The sequence below is a fragment of the Sinocyclocheilus grahami genome, unplaced genomic scaffold (assembly GCF_001515645.1).
Source record: "Sinocyclocheilus grahami isolate Dianchi unplaced genomic scaffold, SAMN03320097.WGS_v1.1 scaffold284.1, whole genome shotgun sequence".
Classification (NCBI taxonomy): domain Eukaryota; kingdom Metazoa; phylum Chordata; class Actinopteri; order Cypriniformes; family Cyprinidae; genus Sinocyclocheilus; species Sinocyclocheilus grahami.
In genome coordinates this window covers 1,110,812-1,123,657 of record NW_015505463.1, presented here as the reverse complement: position 1 = coordinate 1,123,657, position 12,846 = coordinate 1,110,812, and the positions used below count along the sequence as shown (strand labels likewise).

The 12,846-nt window shown below is 39.1% G+C and overlaps 1 protein-coding gene across 1 annotated transcript in view; it reads right to left on the bottom strand.

The window, feature by feature from the left end:
* LOC107600476 (transcription factor 12-like) overlaps positions 1 to 12,846 on the bottom strand; it is a 135,223-nt gene that overhangs the window by 14,066 nt on the left and 108,311 nt on the right. Inside the window, exons 9-13 of the mRNA XM_016292383.1 lie at positions 9,888 to 9,987; positions 7,005 to 7,144; positions 6,769 to 6,913; positions 5,569 to 5,639; positions 1,984 to 2,238 (exon numbers count right to left, since the gene is read on the bottom strand). Coding sequence (XP_016147869.1) covers positions 1,984 to 2,238; positions 5,569 to 5,639; positions 6,769 to 6,913; positions 7,005 to 7,144; positions 9,888 to 9,987 — 711 coding nt within the window. The remainder of the gene's footprint in view (positions 1 to 1,983; positions 2,239 to 5,568; positions 5,640 to 6,768; positions 6,914 to 7,004; positions 7,145 to 9,887; positions 9,988 to 12,846) is intronic.

The window sequence follows — 12,846 nt, the reverse complement described above, 5'->3', positions numbered from 1 at the left end:
AAAAAAAAAAAAACACTTCAAAATATAAAAGGCCCCAGATATCAAAGGAAACTTTGACTGCCTGCTTGTGAGTGTAAATCAACTTAATGATGTGATAAAATTGCAGGCAGAAAGAATGCCAAATGTGACTAAATACTACCAGCAGACCAACATTTTGATTAATCAGACAATATTTGGTGAATGAGTTCTGTTTTTTTCGAAAAATGTTTTCATAAACTGAGTAAAATGTATTTTTTTTATTTTATATTTAAATATACATTACTGTTCACAAGTTTTTTTTAAAGTAATGTATTATTTTATTTAGCAACGATGCATTAAATTGACAGTAAAGACTAAATACAGTTTCAAATAAATACTGTTTTTTTTTACTTTCTATTCATCAAAGATTCCTGAAAAAATGTATCACAGTTTCTACAACAGTATTAAGCAGCACAACTGAAGCATCATGTGACACTGAAGACACTGGAGTAATTGGTGTTGTAAATTTAGCCATCACAGGAATAAATTACAATAACCTTTCACAATATTACTGTTTTCACTGTAATCAAATAAATGCAGCCTCTGTAACATAAGAGGCTTCTTTTAAAAACATAAAAAAAACTTACTGAACCCAAACACTTAAATGGCAGTGTACATTATTTATATAAAATATGGAAAACAGAAAAACATATTTAAAATATTTAAATATGTTTATTACATTATTTACACATTTAGTCCAATTATATATTTTAAAAAAGGAATGCTTTAAATAGTAAATCATAAGGTGTGCTAGGATGACAGGAAGTTATATCGTAAAGTACAGACTGCTGAGTGGAGAGGACGGCGGTCTCTGAGCTGAGTCATCCTCTCAGTCAGTCATGCTAATAAATGAGGATCTTTGCAGGCCGGTCTGTCATGGGCAACAGCTGTGTGAGGAACAGGGCAACAGCTGAAGCTAAGGAGTGGAACAGACACCGACACAGCTGTCACCACTATATCAATGAACACACACACAACTGCCCTCTCACTGAAACAACACACTGAGAAACTGCCATTTGTAGCACCTAGTCTCTCTGTCTATCCCTCTGCGCTTCAGAATATTTTTTCATTGAAAATGATTGTGCATCAGTCTTGTCACGAGCAGATAAAATCTTCACAGTGGTCGGTTATCTATCCAACCCTAACCAGGGCGTTACTCCCCCGACACCATCTTCAACCTCAGCAGATGAGGGACAGTGTGTTTACTCAATTACATGAGGAGGACGGGGATACAGCTACAGTGGCCTCAAAAAGGATATAGCCTTTTTGATGGGCATTTACACTGACCAAATATTAAAAAACAAAGTGGACAGCATAAAAGAATGTGTTATTTGTGAACGACTCCTAAGTATACTTCAGACAGACTAACAAACTCTTATAAAATGTATTGCTTTGTAGACTGTAGGTCAGTGATAAACCCAACAATATATTAAAGTAATATTTTTAAAGATGTACACTACCACTCAAAAGTTTGGAGGCAGAAAGGTTTTTTAAGGCTTTTAAGTCTCCTCACCAAGGCTGCATTTATTTGATCAAATTTACAGTAAAACAACAGTTAAACATGATTCAAATAAACAAATGATTCACAGCCCCATTAAAATATATCAATGTCAATGCATTAGATGACAAATAAATAACAAACTGGCACTTACTTTAGAAAATTTAGCAAATGCACACTTATTAGCACAAACAAAACATTTAAGCTTTCAAATGAAAAACGAATTATTAAACAAATATTGTTAAAAATTAGGACAACATTTTAAAAAAAATTTACTAGTAAAATTTAGTGGATTATGTCCATAGCTGTGTTTACTCTAATAGGACACCTCTGTGACATCACATATATACTAAAATGGCTTTGGGATTAATTAAATGGAATTACAAAAAGTAAAATGCAAGTAAAGTGATTTTTAACTTGCTTAAAAATATTTTGTTAGATGATCCATGCATTCATATCTTTTTAAGTGCGTCCAAATACTTCTGAGGGCCACTGTGTGACTGACTGGTGAGCGTGTGGCATGGAGAGAATGTGTGTGTGTGTGTGTGTGTGGGATCAGAGAGGCAGACTGGTGCTCTACCTGCCCTTCCTGTGGGGCCGCTGGCCGTCACCACTGTACCTGCTGTGCCAGCGCCCGCCTGAGCCGTCAGAGGAGAGGGAGAGCCCACTGGAGTGGAGGGGTTTGAGGGGAAACTACTGCTGGTGTGGTCAGGAGAATAAATCTGCAAATGAGAGTGAGAGAAAGAGAGAGATCAGTCAGTGAGGAAGCACACTCAACCTTTAAAACCTGCAACCTGTCGTTTCCCTCTTAGCATCCCTCAGTCTGTGCTCAGCCAAAATTGGCTCATCAATTCTGCTGATTTTACAAGGGGAGCAGCAGTAAAAAAATGCTCACAGCATACATATGGGCTTTTAACAGCCTACGCCGCCCTTTACAGTGTGTGTAGAAAAATACACAAACCCCTCCTGCACTCTAAATGCTGTGTGACACCTGCACTCCAGCCAGCGTTCCCTGGCTCTCTGACACATCTGTGGTTGTTATATTAAGTCAAAGCCTGGGCCCACGCCACACACCCGCTGCATGTTGCACATCACAAGTGAAACCACATGAGCACAAAAGATCAGAAACCCTGCAAGAGAGCAGGAAAAAGGCTAAACAAACTGGTGGTAATAATTCACATTAGGGGTTGGCGACATGTCCAAATCTTACATTACGGTGACAGTATTGCGATATCAAATGTTTTATAAGACATTGTAGTAATGTCTGCTTTATTATTTAATTTATTTATAACAGGGTTGTGATCGTACCAAAAGACAACATTATTCTGAAATGAATTCAGTCATTAAAAAAAAAAAACTGAAATAATACTTCACGTGTTGTTACACCTCAGTAACACATTATAAACATGAATACACAAGCCACTGTAAAATATGCTCAAATTCTGTTTACATGGCCTCCATAACGTCACTTCTAATACATGATAGAGAGGAGATGGAATAGAGAAAAGCAGCTGGATGATGCAGAGAAAGAGAGAAAAGACACGGTCATTAATCTCTCTTTTTGGAGCTCATTAGAGTGAATGAGTCTGGCCCGTGGCTGTGTGGATGGGCGTCTCTGGCTCATCTTCCGTTATGGATGAGAGGTAATAAAGCCTCTCCCTGTCTGCCCAATAAACAGCGACCGAAACAGGCACAGCCAGGCCCACACCATAATAAACAAAAAGATGCCATGAAGAAGAAAGGACTCCAGCCTCTGCCTCGTAGTGCAGCACTGTTGACTGGCTTTTTCCACCTTACCGGTGTTGTTTGCGTGAGAAACCCATCTCCACAAAAATTCTGTCTTCGAAACTAGAAAAGGGATTTTTTTGGTTAAGCCAAATGTCAGATGAAACTAAACATCCCTGCCATGCTCTGCATTCAGCTAAAATGGTTTTCACTCCCATAATGGAAACCACTATGAAACATTCAGGTTTTGATCCCAATTATCTGGCAGGATTTGAGAAAACAGCTCTAAAGTTGCGGGCCATCACTTGCAGGGGATCATGAAGTCCATTTGACTTAAAAACACATCAAAATGCAGATACTATCATTATTAATCTTCTTATTAAACCCTGAATGCCACACTTTTGTGTTTCAATCAACTCTGCAAATCCTGCCTGGGGCTTTAGTACATTCATCTCTCAGAGTAGACAGAGAGAGAGATAGAGGGGGCCAGTGATAGAGTGAGAGTGATATACAGAGAGATACAAAGAAAGAAATCCTCTGCAATATTAACAGCATTTTATATAGCATTTTTTCTTATTAATTGCGAATATATTACAAAAAAGCTGACTGTAAAAATGAACATGGATTTCTTAACATCTTAGTATTTGGTTTGTCTATCTTCCATTTAAAAAAGACAGAAGCACTTAAGCTGCATGAACTCCACAAGTTCATGGCGATCATGTTCTCCAGCATGATTTGAGATGATTCAAAGAGCATCTTGAGCCTTAGTCTGACCATCTGTACCAAGAGCCACATGATCAACATCACTAATTTACTTATTTCATTAGTAGTCTCGAAATGGTATAGAATCTGAAATATTTATTATACACTTTATGTCATAATGCTGCTGTTTTTTAAGCTGTCAAAATATTAAAACTTTGTTTATTTCCAGACTTAAATTATATTGAGTCCCAATTTTGCATGTAGTCTTTAGCAGTATGTTTCAAGTGAATTTCATCAGGATGTTTCCTTACTGAAACACAGTATCTGACCCATCACGACTGTGCCAGGCAAGCACCCATCCCCTTCGCCCTTGTGCTTCAGGACCTCTTATGGTCATGAGTCCTGACCTAATGAGTTGAAGCGAGCCATTCGGAGCGTCCTGGCCAACTTCTGCTGTATTTCCAGTGTAACACCACTCAATTTACAAACAACAAACGGATCTCCGCCCCCTCATCAGTCATGCTGCTCTCCGCCAGCGGGGGCCCAATGAGCACAAACCATCCAAAAGGAACCTAAACAAAAGTGGCACAATGGGCGGCCTGCAGAGCCGAGCCGCAGCAGTTAGGACGTTTCCCTCGCCCCTCCACCCCAGCCCGACCGTGTCCGTTTCACCACAGCTTTATCATGCTAATAGAATTGAGTCTGCAAATACAAAAAGACTTAATTTGTGATTATCTTTCAGCCACACTGTCTTGTGTTTGTTTGTGTGCCAGAGTGTGCTCTCGTGGCCCGGCAGGCCTCACCCACAGTATCTTATTACATTTTTCCTTCTCTTCTTTCTTGTCCTCAATAAAAGAGCAGCAATTAGGCGTCTAATTTCTCAGAAAAGGAGGGAGCTAGGACCGTTCCGACATCAAAAGTTTAGAAAAAGCTTGTCCTTGTCCTCGGCAGAGAGGTGAGTCTACGGCTCTCGTCCGAAACAGTGCTGAACCAGTCCAGATGTGTTCCTACTTTAAAAAAGGCTTGTTGTGACTTACTGTAGGATAAGCAAGTCTGCAGGATTTTTTGGAGCTATATAAGTCTTTAAGTTAAGCTCGGTAAGTTTTAGAGGTTATTGTAAGCTCCAGTTTCAGGGACACATTAGGAACTCGCACGAATGCCGGCACTCATTATCCAAACCAACGCATAATCCACAGGCTTTTATGTACAGCTCCTTTTCTTGTATACTGCGAGATTAAGAGTACAATTATCCGGGCTTAGGTCCAGCAACATCCACAAACAGATCGCCTGACCTTATTCAATCTCTTAACCTTCTGCACTGCTACTAATACCCAGCCTAAGAGCACAAGTCCTGTCCTTTAAAGAATTAACTGCGCCATTATTTTGCGTAATCTCGCCCACGTCTACAACACAAAGATCCTGAAAGCAAGTTGGACAGCATGGGGCATGTTTACGATGCCTGAAACCGTATATCGCTCAGTAGTTAAAATAATAACATAATGTCTCTTATCCATTGCACGGCCTGCAAAAGATAGAGGGATGTATATAGATGGAAGTCAATCCCTGTTCTCTGAAATGGTTAGTGTATGGATTAAGAGGTCTGGTTGAATGGGGAAGGATCTCACCGAAGCCAGGGCTTTTCCCAGCGCGTCTCCAGTCTGAGAGCTTCCAGTGGTGTTCCCTCGGTTGGCAGCAGCTACACAAAGACCACACAGAGATACGGCATTCACATCGGAACAGAGCTAACAGAGATATTAGTGTCATGTATTTTTTATTGGCGAGTAGCAGCTGGTGTTAGGTGTGTCGAACTTAAAAAGTGTTGAAATAAATAAGTGATTTTCCCTCAATAAACTCCTAATTTGCTGCTTATTAATAGTTAGTAAGCTAGTTGTTAAGTTTAGACACTGGGTAGGAATAAGGGATGTAGAATATGGTCATGCAGAAGTACTAATAAACAGTCAATATGCTAGTAATATGCATGCTAATAAGCAACTAGTTAATAGTGAGAATTGGTCCTTAAAATAAAATGTTACCAAAAATATTAATGAATTTTGTATAAATTGTATTTTGTACATTTGAACTTTTAATTTTTATTCTGTTCAAAACATTTTTAATGTTTTTGAAAGAAGTCGCTTACGCTCACCAAATCTGGATTTATTTGATTAAGAATACAGTAATAACAACAATATTGCTAAATATTACTACAATTTAAAATAACTGTTTACTGTTTTAATATTCAAATATAATTTATTTCTGTGATGGCAAAGCTGAATTTTCAGCAGACATTACTCCAGTTTTCAGTGTCACATGATCCTTCAGAAATCATTCTAATATGATGATTTAGTGCTCATTTCTTATTACTATCAAAGTTGTGCTGCTTAATATTTTTTAACTGTGATGCATTTTTTCAGAATTCTCTGATAAATAGAAAGTTTAAAAGAACAGCATTTACTTGAAATAGAAATCTTGTATAACACTGGAAAATGTCTTTACTATCACTTTTGATCAATTTAATTCATCCTTGCTAAATTAAAGTCTTAATTTCTTTCATAAAAAAAAGAAAACTTGCTGACCCCAAACCTTTGAAATCAGCATTTGATTTAGGCACATCATTCATGCTGCACGCTTACTGGCTCACTGACGTTGATGAGATTAACCCCGTAGGTATTGAAATTTGGTAGTGAATGACAAGACAATTTTCGATTCTCGCATGATACTGGCATCGAGGCAATTCGGTCAGTGCCTAAAAAGTATCAAACTCGATACCCAGCCCTACTAATAAATCAAGAACAACACTACAAATGTGATGTGTGCAGTCAACATACCCATAACTCCCTCTGCGGTGTTGACTGGTGGGGTGTGAGATGCAGCGACGAAGGGTGAGGTGCTGGCACTGCCGCGGTGGAAGCTGGACATGGGTGGCAGGCTAGCGTTGATGTCTGTGGGCGACACCGAGTGCGGTGGGTAGTTCTGTGACAGAGAAATGGAGGAGGAACTTTTTTAGTTTTATGTATGGCTATAAAACAACATTTGTATTTGATCTGATCCCACTGCTTCTCACCAGGCGGTCGTGTGAGTGCAGGTTACTGTAGTTTCCAGACTGTGGCATGTGAGATGAAGATCCTCCCAGCATTCCCCCATAGCCTGGCTGGCTGATCCCACTGGACGAGTTCCACAGGTCAGAGGAATTGTGGGTCCCATCTGATTAAGTGACAAGGAAGTAAATTTGAACAATAAAAACACGGCAAATATCTTCATTGTCTAGCTTTTAAAGTAAGTTACTTTGTAAATGTTGGTGAGAAAGGTTTAAATTGTGAACGAGACAAAGGTGACATTAATGTGATCAATAATGCTGATAAACAAGAAAAAACACAACACAGTTTGATACGTGAGCCAAAGTCTGACCCCCACACTCCTTATTCTGGATACAGGATGTCAAATAGACTCTCTTTAAGTCTGCTTTTACACTTGAGTTGGAGCCAAATCCTAAGCGCAGCTGAGATAACATTCAGCCAGCCGCAGCTAGTGTTGCTTTCGTCAACGAAAATTATGACTAAATATCGTCGTCAACGAACCTTTATCACGTGACGAAAACGAGACGAGACGCAACGTAAATGCTGGTCATGTGACGATGACTATAATTAAATGTATAATGCAATATTGTTGACGAATAAAAATGAGACTAAATTTGGTTTACAAAATGCTAAATATGCTAAAATGTCTCTTAATTTTCGCTGACCAAAACGAGATGAAACGAAATGTTATAATGTTATTTTGTCTCGTTTAGTCGCGTTATTATTATTATTTTGCAGTATTTCTGTTTCCTGTGTCTCACTTCAGGGGTTGCAAAAGACTAGACTAAAACTAAAATTAAAACAGGCCGCCAAAAACAACACTAGCCGCAGCTCACTTGCTTCCGCTTCAACTTTTAAAGGAGAAATTTCTCACAGCCTGAAACACGTGGCTTGAACTGGCCATATAATTTTTAACACTCCAGATTGGGAACGCTGGAATACGCATGGTTGGTTTACTATCTATGTCTGTGAAGTCAGTAGCATTATAGGCAGTGAGTGAAAACGTAAAGAGAAGGCTTGCCAATTGTGTAAAAAAAAGGTTCAAAGTGTGAGTTAGGGGAAGGAACATACCAGGAACCGTATGTTCAGGGTTTGAAAATGTTTATATAACTAAATTAGACTGGAAGAAGATTCGACTTGAGAATTGTGTTGCCAAAAAAATTTAATTAGCATGATGAATCAAACGTTTAAGACCTGTTCATTAACTCTTTCTAGGATGCATCTCTGTTACATTCTAGAAAATATTCAACATTTATTTAATTTTTTAGTAGGGGTTAATTTAGTGTTTGGCCTGAATACTCTACGCAAGTACATGAATGCAAATGCATCTAGCTATGAAAGCTCAATATTATGTTTTATGCAATATGTCAGACCACATTGCAATGCTATATTGTGCATATCATCTAGTCGTTTTCTCTTTCTGGTCCCCTGCATCTGAATAAAGGCCCCGATATACTTCAAGCGAAATCGAAGAAATAACTGATGTGGCGTCATTTCGAACAAAATCTGGCCAAAATGAAGTTCGTTTTGGGAGTTCGAAACGGCTTGACAAAGCGAACTTTCCAGAAAAGTTTGTTGCGGCTGCAACACCTTCGTACTACCATTGGTCCATGACGATTTCGTCATAGGAGGTGTGCCTATGGTGTGCTCCGCCTTCTTTCACGTGGAACTCTTCTCTGGGTTCATTTCGTCTGTCGAGTCTTTGGAGGTGAGATGTCCGCGCAGTGGAGAGCCGCTTTATAGAAGCAAATTAAGTTTAGCTTCTGATGAAATTAGACACTGACACTGTTTTCATGTTTAATACTGCTGCTTGCTTTTAAGCTATGTATTGAATAAAGTGCCATGTAAATACACGTGACGCGACTTCACGTGAGCGCTAATTTGCAGAGCTTGTGCAAGCATATCCATGTTGCTATGAACAGATGCTTTTTATAAACAAAAATGCTTGCTCTTTTCTCCAATTTTTATGTTTATTTTGTTACTGAGACGAAAGCGTGCAGCACATATTTACATATTCATATAAACGTTACTTTCATCAGAGTGGGCAATGTCGGGATGTTCGCTAACAGTATATATATATATCGCTGCTCATGTATTTCGAACTTCGTTTTACCCCTAAACGAAGAACGAAAAAGAACTTGGTTTTGAGTATATCAGGGACTTAAGCATACTTCCCTACTGTATAGTAGGAGAAAAACAGTATGTGAGAGTAGCATGCCTAAATTGCATGAAACAATAGGCGCAAAAGTATTTGGATGACCTACTTTTTCTGGCAAAATTCTGATGTGGACACTTTATTATCCCATGAAGCCACGGGAGAGGAGTTGTGAATAGCAGTGATGTGATGCAACTGTCACCATAGGTAATATGACAAAGTCAGCATGGCAGATGTTGTACATTCAGATTTCATTCATACTATACACATTCATACTATATAGAATGTCCTTTTAAATGATTGCAAAGTTTGTTCCTCATTAAATGTAGTACCTAATCTGACTCAATATGCGATTTCAAACGGATTGTTTAATTACTGTCATTATGGTGCAACAGTTTGTTAGCAAGTTCAAATCAATATATACCTCAAAGATAACACAACTAGTTCAACAGCAAACATATCTGAAGATATATCTATCACCCTCTTTAGTACTGGATTTATTACCGCCACACTAATGCAAGAACGCATGCGATATGCATGTTCAGTACAACAAAACCATGCGCTTGCAATGCTGTAGCCAAGCATTCATGTCTGCACTTGCATATTTGTATAAATGCATCTTATGCACCTTAAAAAATAAAAAAAGACTTCCTTTAGAAAGTCAAAACTAAGAGAATGGTAAAGTAACAAAAAAGGACATGAAATTATGACTGACCGAAGAAAGTGCTTCCAAACATACTGCTGGGGGGTTTGGGGGACGGGTAGGATGGAGAGTCTCTGTTGAAGTCATCTGAGCTGGGAGATGGTGCATACACCTGCAAAAAGAAAAACAAAATCAGACATTACGACTGAGAACAACTGCTTACAGACAGGTGTGAGGGAACGTAGGCTGCTGTTTTTGTCATTTCTATAAAATAAGAGCGACCATTGTACAAACCTGCTCATGTCATTAAGCGTATCCTCATACCCTCGGTCTAATTCACACATACCAAGAAACCTGACTGCGTACACAAACAATGCATTGTAACGCATATGGCCAATTTACAAATTCTTTGATGTAACAGATGGCTAATTTAGAAGTCTTATTAAAAAAAAGGAGGATTATCTGCAGCGTAGTGTGCGCTTCAGCGCTTAATTGTAATATAATGAAGACGACATGCATGCCCGCCGAACAAAAGCATCAAAACAAATGGATTAATATGCGAGGCCGAGAGCGTTAGGGTGCGTATGCGTTTGTGTTTATGCAAGAGTATTTTAGGAACTGTGGGGTTGGATCGGGTCGGGCCAACGGAGCAGTGGTTACAGCTGCAGAAGTGCCCATTCCAGTAGAGGAGGATCAAAGGCATGAGGCTACAGCCCAGTAATGTGGCTCTCTCAGTTCATCTGCTCCAGATGGGACAAAACCTCTCAGAGGGAGAGCGACGACACTAGCATGTATGGCATGAAAGAGAATGCTAGGTAAACATGTTAAAGAGAGTCTCGCTCATTATCTGTCATTAACGAGACAGACTCACTTGGGCCCTCACTTTCAGGTGTCTGTGTCACCTGCCGTTTAAATTCCACCCTGTGAGGACCTGACTGCACCGTCATGTCTGTAAGAACCAATCCCTGTAACGAAGAGCAGATGTGCAGCCCAATGTGTTTCAAGTTACTTTAAGTTAAACACAACCTCTCCCTCTGATCAACATCATAGCAACTTTTATTCTTTAAATAAAATCAAACCACATGATAAAATATTAACTCTCTGTGAGAAACACTAGATGTTTGATACGAGGCAAACCATCAAGTGAATAGAAGGTTAGAAATAAATATAGAAATATATGCCCTGACAATAACTGTATACATCATAAAATCTTGAATTTGTTTGATTATTTTTAATCATTAATTTATTAAGTCAATTACTTACCCCAAATCAAATCAGACAAATCAGTGTGACTAATCTTTTATGATGATCAGCATCTGACAGATAATAAAGAATATCTGTGTGCCAAATTACATAATACACAATAAAATCTGAAATTTGTTTGATTTATTTGCAATAATTAATTATTTATTATAAATGCATAGTTAATCACACTGTAGTGAAATACTGAGCAGAACAACAGAACTGTAAAATAAAATGTACATTAAATAAAAAAAATTGCAACAATACATTACCCTCATTACGAATGAGAAATTAATATACAATGCATTGGCAAGTATTGCAGTAATTATAATCAAATATGCATTGCATCTAATTTCCAATGTCAGATCCTCCTGCTCATTAATATTTCAGATCTATGCAGATCCCCTTCATCACACACACACAAACACATGGCTGCAACATGTCATGACACACTCTGCATTATGATCAACATCTAAAGCCTTTCAGTCAGCTTAGCCAGCTGTGTGCGGCTGGGCACCTTGCTGAGGCGGCAGTACGTGCCCATGTGATGGCAGTGAGTGTGTTCATAAGCTGCGGCGGGCTCCCGTGGGTGTGCAGACGCACATATGTGACCCCGGCACTGGAAGTCCCCTGGTGATATCAGGTTAGGGCGGCGTGGGAGAGGGGCCTTTGTATCCGCCTCATGGCTCAATGGGCAGCATATGGCAGCGGATAATGCTAATTGTCCGCTTTACCCCGAGCTAACCAGTCGACCCGTTAATAAACCTTCCTAAACACCGGCGCTGCTCTCCACCACCAGGATAGAGAATGAAAGAAAGCGAGAGAGAAAGAGCAAAGGAAACGCTTCCTTTGACCAGGGCTTTAATTAGCTGTCAGTTATTCACGACCCTCTGATCTAAACACCCACGTTTAAAAGATTTTTTCCCTTCATTGTCCTTTTTAAAAAAAATTGTTTTTTTAAATATTAAACTGTGAAAAGACATTAGTTCATAGAGGTGTATATTAAGAGCTCCCCAATACATTTCTAAGACTTTTCCAGTCATTTGCGATAAGAATTTTTAGAGACTGCAATCACAAAAAGCAATTTATAGCCACTTAAATATTTTAAAGGGGTCATATGATGCGATTTCAAGTTTTCCTTTCTCTTTGAAGTGTTACAAGCTCTTGGTGTACAAAGAAGATCTGTAAAGTCGCGAAGACTAAAGTCTCAAATCCAAAGAGATATTCTTTATAAAAGTTAAGAGTCAACCACGCCTACCTAAAACGGCTCGTTCTAACACGCCCCCACATGTCTACGTCACTATGTGGAAATATTAGCATAATGTCGCCCAAATGTGCACGCAAAGAAAGAAGGCGTGGTTTCAGGAACAGCAGTAATGTTGATGCAGCCATGTCAGGGAGACTTTGTGTGATTCAGTGCGAAAGCAAAAGCACTTTATTTGGCCTTCCGGAAGTAGATCAATTAGGAATCATTGGTTAAGATTTATTTACAACAGAACAGCACAACCCAGATGTTCGAATTTGTGCAACGCATTTTATGGACGACATTTTTTTGAACCTAGAAGAGTACAAGGCTGGCTGTGCACAAAGGCTATTTCAAAAAAAATAAAAAGGTCAATTCCGACTTTGCTGTGACAATCTGGCTCTTCTGAATCAGCGATGTAAGTATGTTTTGTTATTAAAGTATTTGCTATTGGCTGTTCAAATGCGGAGTTTTGCGCAGCGCAGAGTAACGCATCGTGTGTGTGTGTGTGAGAGGGGAACAGGGTCACATCACAGGAGAGTGAAC